At 34.6% G+C, this 8,884-nt stretch overlaps 1 protein-coding gene across 2 annotated transcripts; it reads right to left on the bottom strand.

Annotated features, from left to right (window-relative positions):
- Window positions 1-4,627: 4,627 nt before the first annotated feature.
- On the bottom strand, window positions 4,628-8,557 carry LOC100779445 (AT-rich interactive domain-containing protein 1). 2 transcript variants are annotated; one of them, XM_041017311.1, is made up of 3 exons: window positions 8,413-8,557; window positions 6,748-7,962; window positions 4,628-5,990 (listed from the first exon to the last, which is right to left on the bottom strand). In XM_041017311.1, the coding sequence occupies exons 2-3, from the start codon at window positions 7,942-7,944 to the stop codon at window positions 5,157-5,159; spliced, it is 2,031 nt and encodes a 676-aa protein (XP_040873245.1). In that variant the 5' UTR covers window positions 7,945-7,962; window positions 8,413-8,557; the 3' UTR covers window positions 4,628-5,156. The 2 variants fall into 2 exon arrangements, with proteins under 2 accessions (XP_040873245.1, XP_006583287.2); XM_006583224.4 differs by lacking the exon at window positions 8,413-8,557 and having other exon boundaries at window positions 6,748-8,381.
- Between the last annotated feature and the right edge of the window lie 327 nt (window positions 8,558-8,884).

The raw sequence follows: 8,884 nt of genomic DNA, 5'->3' as shown, positions 1-8,884 counted from the left end.
TTTTATTTTAACCAGTATCTAATCTCAATTTTCCTAACTAACGTACATGTTCTTCTTTGTCAATTTTTTTACATATACTCGCACTCTTATTATTTTTACAAATATTATATTACTATATTTATTTTTTTATAACATCAATTTTATATTATTGTATTTAATGTTACACCTAACTTGCTTTAGACGGATCTATTATGATTTCGAAATAGGGAACATCTCAGACCAAAAATATTGCATTTATCATCAGATTTATTCAAATTTATATCGAAACTGTTTTGTGTACAATGTTAGCAATTCAATAACTCAGAACAGAATGTAATCCAAACCCCATTAGAATGAATTAGTAGAATATGTGTCTTCTTTTATACACGCTTCTCCCTTTGAGTAAGACATAAGTTAGTTAATGCATACGTATCCCATGTTTTAAATTTAGATGTTTTGTAGTATTACGATGTGTTAATATTAAAGTCACAAACACTTGTTTTTTTTTTTTTCCTTCCCTTTAAATAAGTTAAGATCAGGCAAATAAGTAATCAATGCACTTACTTGGCACAAATTAATTAGCTAGAATTTAGTCACATCAATATCGAAAATCTATTGACAATTTTCTTTTACATTCAATCCAATGCTCACAACTAAATTAATAATTTTAAGAGGGTCCAATTTAAAAGAATATCAATGCACTCTATTTTAATAAGGAAAACGTATTTTTGCAAGTTTGTGAATGTACTTATTGTTTTCCTTATCAAAAACTTCACTTACAGATAAATGACTTCTTTCCCTGAAAACACATATTTTTTAATAAAGAAAATATGTAGAATGAAAGGATAAAGCTTCAATGCAAAATAGCAACAAGTGGTTGGTTGAATGTAATCGGAATTAGTCCCCTTAAATAATGTTAGAGTTTGAGACTCCACTAAAAATCATGGTGACCCGGAAAAAAAAACTTCTATGCAAAATCAAACAAAAAATATGGATTTAAAAAACACATGAAGTTAGTCTTGCTCAACTTCACTAATCATTAGAGTTTAAGAAAAATATTTATTTTCTTATAAAAAATAATATGTGATACTAAAATACGAGAATTTGAATAAATGGAAAATATTATTATTTTGGGTAACAATCAGAATCGTAGCCCAAATTAAACAAGAGTGATATGGAAAAATGAAAAACTAGTCAAATTTTGAAGCAAAAGATAACCATGACCAGTTGGAGGAAGATCTGATAATAAATGTAGTCCAAGGTCGAGGTTTTCACAAATAAAAAATCTTTTGAGAAATATAATCACATATTCACATGGAAATCTAAAACTTTCAATTGGCAGTTTCTTATGCACTATTCAAAACTTTGAATTTTTTAAGTCACGGAAAATTGAAAGAAAATATTTTGTAAAGAGCTTCTGCATTTCATTTTATTATATTGAGCTTGTCATGGTCTTCATCATCATGTTGACTTGTGACTATATTACCAATTAATTAGTTACATTTAATGTATCAATTTAATAGCATGACAATGGGCGTGTTAATACGTTTTTAGTTTTCAAATTTAAAATTGAAACAAAAACTTGTTTGGATAAAACAGGGTTGGAATAGTTTTTAAATGAAACAAAAATATTTTCTAGTTTTATTTTCTTTTAGAAGTTGTGTAATCCCTCTTAATATTTTTTTCCATCTTTTGTCCAATATTTTTTTTTGTCTCTTATTCAATCTTTGTTAAAAGTGGTAAAATGAGTTTGATTATTTAACATATATTTTTTTATCCGTAAGAATAAAAAATAGTATCAGAATGTTTATAATAATTTAAACACTTCGTCTAATCAATTGAGGTAGATTTTCTTAACTCAATTGACTTATGTTGAATCCAACTAATAAAATTATAATGTTAAAACTTAAAATTTTGAGCTTAAATTAAATATGAATCTTTTTAGTTAAATCTAATTGTGCCTTGACTTGAGTTTATCCACAAAAGTCCATACAAAGTGGATTTTTATAAGATTTGACCCTTGTTTAAAAGCTCAAATTGAATATACAATTTTTTGTCCAACTAACCCAACCAAGACTCATTTGATGAAATGTAGAGTTTGGTCTTTAGTTTTATAGCATGAATTATATCTTGACTTTTTTGCCTATTTCAATCAAGACTTAGCCCGCACTGATGGGACTTTTACTAGGTTTATGTGTCATTTTAGAAGTTTAAATTGAATTTGGGTCTTTTGGCTTGACCTGCTATAGCTCATGATCATCTTGATTTGAACACACTCAATAAAATATCGAGCTTGAGTTTTAAATTTTGAGCACAAATTAAATATAGACATTTTTTAACCTAAAATGGCCATAACAATTAGCCCGCAAAAAAAACCAGTACAAACTAAGCTTAAGCCTCGTTTTAAAAGCTTGAATTAAATATAAGTTTTTTTGTTAAAGTACAAGTGTGAGGTGAAATCCTATATCAAGTAGAAGTGAAAAAGTTGAGCATCATATAAGTGAGGAGAAGATCCATAAACCCAAGTCTTCAGATTTTGGATTAAAATATGATGTCAAGTTTCTGACCGTGGATCCAAGCACGTGTCTCGTGGGTGGAACAACGATTTACATGTGTAAAAAACTCATACTTAAAGGGAAAGATCATTGAAGAAGACTCATGAACCTTACTCCCCTAAATTTCCCAACATTTTTTACCTAACCTGCATTGATCCCATGACAGGTATATCCTGAATCCACCGAATGAAATATAGGAGATTTTTTTTTCAAGGTATAGTATTACGTTTTCAAGGACCACATTCTTTCAAATATAACTATGGAAATAATTTTCGTGTGTATTTTAAGAAAACATGTTCTTTAACAACTAAATTTTGATGGGAATGTTTTTAAGGAATAATACAAGGTGGCGAAGTGATGAGTATTAAGTAGTGAGTATATTAGAATTGTATCAATAAAATTTATCTAACCTTGTCACTCTTTGCCACGAGAATAACAAAACTAGTTGACACATGGGACTGATTTTCCTTAAGAATAAAATATATTTTGATAATATGTTTTCATAATCTTGTAACAAAAATGGGAATAAATATTCTCACCTTGATAATCCCGAGAATGGTAGAAGATAAATTAAAACAAATGATCTTTAAGGCTTGAGCTTTAAATTGTTTGCACAAAATAAATTTGGAAATTTTTAACCCAATTTGATTAGAGTCTGCATTTTGGAAGCCCAACTTGAATCTACAATTCATCGGCTTAATTTTTAAATCATAAATATTCAGCCTAATCTAATCATGTCCTAATTTGGGTTTAGCTTACAAAGCAGGCATTCATAAGGTTTGTGTCTCAATTTTTAAGCTCGAATTGAACAGTTTTTTGGCCCAACTAATTTGATAAAAGGCCTAGATTAGGCTTTAAATTTTGAACATGAACTAAATTTGGGTTTTTTAAGTCCAATTCGATCCTGCCTTGGGCGAGGCTTAGCACACAAAAGATCGGAGGGAGTAGTTTTATTATACTTTTAATTTTGTATTATGATTTCAGTTTCAATAATAAGTACAAATTGAAGAAAAAACTAAAGACTAACAAAATGTATTTAGCAATCATTCTGAGTGAAAATCTAAGGAAAATATCAAGGCTTTGTTTGGTAGAGGGAGAAGAAATAGAGGGAGGGAAAGTAGGTGGATGAGAAAAGAAAAGAAGAAAAATACAAAAATAAGATAGAAATAGAGGTTATTTAGTTGAAGAGAAATAAAGAAGAAACATTTAAATTAAAATTGTTTAAAGGGTAAAAAAAAGAAGAAAAATATTTTTTTAATAAAATATTTGAGAAAGAGGATGGACCGATCACCATCAAGAGAAAGAGGACAATATTGTGACGTTCAACAACAACAGTGCCCCTTTTAAGTTTTCTTGATTCCCGCACTTCCCTCTCCCTTTCTCTTGGCTGTTTCGTCGTAATCAAACATTGGGTAATAACTAACCAAATGTAATTAGCAATCACTCCATCTAACTCTATTCATGTTCTTACTAAGTATACACTGATTTGAATGTTTTTACTTGTTATATCCAATCATAAAGAGCAAATTTTGTAACCAGAGTAAAATTTTAGTTTGCTAAATTGCACTTTAAAGGATGAATTAAGACATTATTATTTTAAAAAGTATTAAAAAGCAGAGTTCCAAACATAAATTTATCCAGTTAGTGTTAGATGCATAAATTTGTAACGTTTAAACTATGGCGAAATAAATTTTCATAATTACGTACGCTATGCTGTAGTATAAGTGTATCCTTTTTTTTCTTACTATATATTCATTTCACCCTAATAAATAATGTGTTCAGCATACAGAGTATTGCTACATCTACATAGCCAGGTAAAATTAGCTGACATTTAAGCAGAATTCAAGAGTAAAGATTGAATATGACAAATGTACCCAAAAGAAAAAAAAACAATTGAATACGACAAAGTGATAAATAAAATCCATACATTACAACCTTTAAAACACAAGATATAGAGAAGGGAGAGGTGGGGTATCAATAATTTCTTCCGGCAGAACAAAGTACAAAACAACTCTAGAATGTGCAGAAGATATAAATAGAACAGACAAATACTTAGCATAATAAGAATATTGATAGGCACCAAACTGAAAATATCTGAGCCAAAACAAATTCTATACCACTTTGAAAGAAAGTAAGAAACATCAAATCAAAATATAAAGTCGCATCATATGAAACCTACAATTTGAATTGCACTTTGATGTATTTGTTCATGACTCTCTACAATAAAATGTGGACCTATATTCCCTAAGGCTTCAGCTTCAAGTAAAACCTTGCAATCAAAACCAAGTTTGTTTTAAGAAAAAAAGATGTGCAATCTGAGGCAGCTATATATCACTGTGGACAGACAAAAGATGCATCTCAAAATCGGAAGCATGTGATTAGCAATCAGCTTCTAAGTTTGTCCAAAATTTTCCCACTTCCACCACCAAATACACCCCCCCTTCCTCCACACACAAAACCATTTTAAGCTCCAAAGTTCTGCTTCTAAAACCAATGATGATTTACCTTCTAAACAAGGAGAGAAAGATCCTTAGATGCTGAAAAATGCCAGTGAGAATGCACAAATTTGTCAAAATTTACATCCCCAACAAAGCTCCTATTGTTTTGACAAACATCCACTTGCTACTTTTTCTTTGTCTGTGACTTTTTGGGGGTTAATAAGATGGAACCACGCGAATTTTGTGTCTGCTGTCCGAAAACATTCCTCAGTGGTCCAGCTTCATCGTCCTCGTCATCACTGTTAATGTTATTGGGAGTATGCCTATTTTGGTATCCTCTGCGCTCCAAAATAAAGACATTGAAGTAGTAGCTAACTAAATCTGCCCTGCTCTTCGTAGGAAATGCCCTAAAGATATGGTCCCAGAAATATGTCTCAGGTGATGGAGGGTTTGATCGTATCACATCCTTGAATTTTTTCTCTTCTTCTTCCATCCACAATAGCTTAACATCTTCACCTACCTGATCAAAATTCCAGTCATAAAATACTGCCCCCAATTCCAGATGAACTTTAGCCCTTTTCTCAGTAATGTGGAATCTTACACACTCAACAGAACCTGGTACAGGGCAGCCGCATGAATCTTGTCTTCCCTTTCCTATAGGGTCCCTTTCAATAAGTAGTCTGGTATTTGCTGTTGCCAATGGCCATATCGGGGTCCCTGAAAACTTAGAATAACCTTCAGAAATCACACCGGTCCATTCTGGTATTTCAGCTTGATGATTTGCCCCCAAAGGGATGCGTACGGTGGCACATCTGTCAAGACCTGAATTTGCATCAGAGGGATCTTCAGTATGAGGACTTGGTGTTCTGTTCTCAGCTCCTACAGATGAATCAGAAGAGCTTCGTGCAGATGGTGTAGATTGGCCAACTAAAATCTTCTTGTCACGTTTCAACCTATCCCTAAGATTGTAGTTTGTCCCAAGGTGATCTTCATACAAGCAAGGGTGCATCTTCTGACTCTGTAAAGCGACAGAAGACTTCAGTTTTAATTTGATATCACAAGCATATTTGAAATTTGTTTACTCAAATACATAAAATGGCAGAGCATTCGGACAAAAAATTCAAGACATCTAGAGAACCAGCTAATAAAAGGAGAATGCATTCACTACCCCCAAAGCATGCAACTAACCAAGAACTTGTCAATAGATGGTAATTATATACTTGTGCTTACTGACAAGTGAGCTCTGCCTTCATGGTTTAACCTGCAATTTGGGTTATACCCTTCTAAAAGGGCTCACAGATCCATAAGTCATCCATGCTTTCAATAAGAAGGGCTCATAATAGAGGTCATGTTTGCCTTGCCACCTTTAAAGTAAATATATAATAGCATAACATACTTTAATAGCAAGGAAACAGAATTATGTGATCGATACCCATCTTAGAAACATGCTAGAAAGATTCTACATTTTTTTGGAGCGGAAAAATGACTAAAAGGTCATAAGCAATCCTCTTTTCAGCTATTTATTTATCCTTTTTCAGAAATAAGCAAATACTCTTTATTTGGTAATTCAACATAAAAACACTATAGCATACTTTCAAACATAATTATATTTATGTAAACACAAGGTAGTAAAGAACGGATCCAAATGTTATTCAAAATTAGATAGACATCCCGACCCATTCCACTATGCCTTAAATTTCTTCCTGCACACATCCTCAAACACATTTATAATACAAAAGGATTAGCTAAGTTTACTCAATATAATTTCAAATTACCTGCCAGCTACGTTGTTCACTGCTTGGATCAGAACCTCTTTTGAGAAACGCTGATTCTCGAAACAACAGCACCTGTTTCCACACCTCCTGATTACTGTAAGACTTCCACTTTGCCTTTTCAGGTATTGAACCAACTTCAGGATCACAGGGATTCTTTGCGGCACCTGTAACCCAGCTCAGCATATCCAACGCAAACTCTCTCATCCTCTTACGATCAGAACTATCACTATCACTATCACCATCAGACAAATCCAACATGTCTCTCTTCCTCTTTCGACCATCACTATCCCCACCAGATGGATCCAACACCAAGCCCTTATCATCATTGCCGCCACACTTCTGACCTCCACTCAACAATCCAGCCACACTGTAGTTCACCCCATCTGATACATCCACCACCTGCTCTTTAGACATTATCCCTCTATCAAACTCTTCCCCCACTTCCATTGCATCGTTTCCCTCACCTGAGTTTCCATTCACCGACTCATTCACCTCGCGGTCCGGCATCTCCAAATCATGATACCCTCCATTTCTATCTCCTTCACCTCCATCAACCTCATTTCCCTCACCCCCACTTCCAATAACCGACTCATTCATGTCACCCTCCGGCACCTCCAAATCAGGAAGACACCCTCCATTTCCATCACCACACGACTTCCTCCCATCCACATTATCATCATCATCATCAACTCTACCCTTGACCTCCTCACGAGCCACATCACCCTCCCCACAACCAGATAACAACCCTTCCACCTCTGCCTGCAACTCCATCAACCGCCTCCCGAACTTGTCCCTATCATCCACCACACCACACTCAGGGGACACCTTACTCTCCGCAACCTTCTTCAACCACGCATCCAAAGCACTCAAATACTTACTATACACCAACTTCACAGAAGAACCAACACTCACACCCAACCCAGACTCCTCCCCAACGATATCCCACAACTTACAATTGCAAACGGCGTCGTATCCACCCTTCCCTCTCACCACCAAAAACAGCTTATACAAATCCACAGGTTTCCCATCACCCAACATTGGCGGAAAAGGCAAAAAATAATCACTCCCACAGATCTCGCTCGTGAACTCAGAAACCAACTCCTCGAAACGGCGCTGAGAACCGTCGTTTGAGCATCCAACAATGCTGCCACTATCTTCTACGCGAACACCGGCGTTCAACACCGACCGCCCTGCCATTGATTTGGAATTCAAACCCTAGAAACAAATAATCACACTCCCAATCATCCATTTTGTTTCAAAATTTTTAAACTAGGTTTTTTTTCAACAATTTTTTTTTCGCCAAGAATCGATGAAAACGGTTCGAAGGGTGCGAAATTGGCACCGATTGAGAATCTGGGTCACGGTCAAAAATGGATTTTGGCGGGAAAGTGGAAAAGGGTGGGATCTGGTGCTATCTAGGGCTTGTTTACTCCACCACCTTTGTGTGCGAGGAAGAAAAATTTCGTATCCCGCGCTTTCTTTCTCTCTCTACAATGATGTTAATTGCAGAGAGAGAGAGAGAGAGAGAGTTTGTGTGTGTGTGAGAGAGAGAGAGAGATTAGGGGCCAAAATTCAAGTTTTCAACAGACGCAGACCCTCTTCTTCAATATCTCAATTTTCATTGGAAGTAAAAAAGAAAAGAGAGAGAGAGAGAGAGAGACGTACCAGTTTTTAGAGAAAGGGTTTCGATGGACCCCTATGGTGTGCTGTGTTGTGACTACCTTGACCTTGGCTAAACTATGTGCCTATTAAAAAAAATGTTTTTCTCTCTTTTGTATTTTCTCTTCAATTTGTTTTGAGGGAATTTAGGAATTCCATTTTCATAAAACTGAAAAAATGGGGAGTTGCTTGGATCCACAGCATCCTCTTGTTATAAAGGTGGTTTGGAGGAGCCACTAACCTTGGTTAGGATTTAACTAGATGCATGGTTGAGTTGGGGTTATTGGTGGGTTTTAATTATTTCTTTAACAAGATGAGAGAAAAAAAAACATATTTAATATTTAATTAATAAAAGGGACTTTTGTGGGAAGGGGTATATGAGGAGGCATGAGAGTTTGTCATCAACACATGGGTGCCCTAATGAATGGTTGTCTAAAATTCCAAGATTTATCATCTTACCCCTTTCTGCCCAATAATA

This window comes from Glycine max, chromosome 7 (genome assembly GCF_000004515.6).
Source record: "Glycine max cultivar Williams 82 chromosome 7, Glycine_max_v4.0, whole genome shotgun sequence".
Taxonomy (NCBI): domain Eukaryota; kingdom Viridiplantae; phylum Streptophyta; class Magnoliopsida; order Fabales; family Fabaceae; genus Glycine; species Glycine max.
This window is presented reverse-complemented; position numbering and strand designations above follow the sequence as displayed.

What these genes read in the sequence shown, in the direction of transcription:
- LOC100779445 (XM_041017311.1), bottom strand. Translation starts at nt 7,944, where the DNA reads ATGGCAGGGCGGTCGGTGTTGAACGCCGGTGTTCGCGTAGAAGATAGT. An exon ending in GTGAACAACGTAGCTGGCAG is followed by an intron (nt 5,991 to 6,747) that starts GTAATTTGAAAT and finishes GTCGCTTTACAG; the next exon opens with AGTCAGAAGATGCACCCTTG.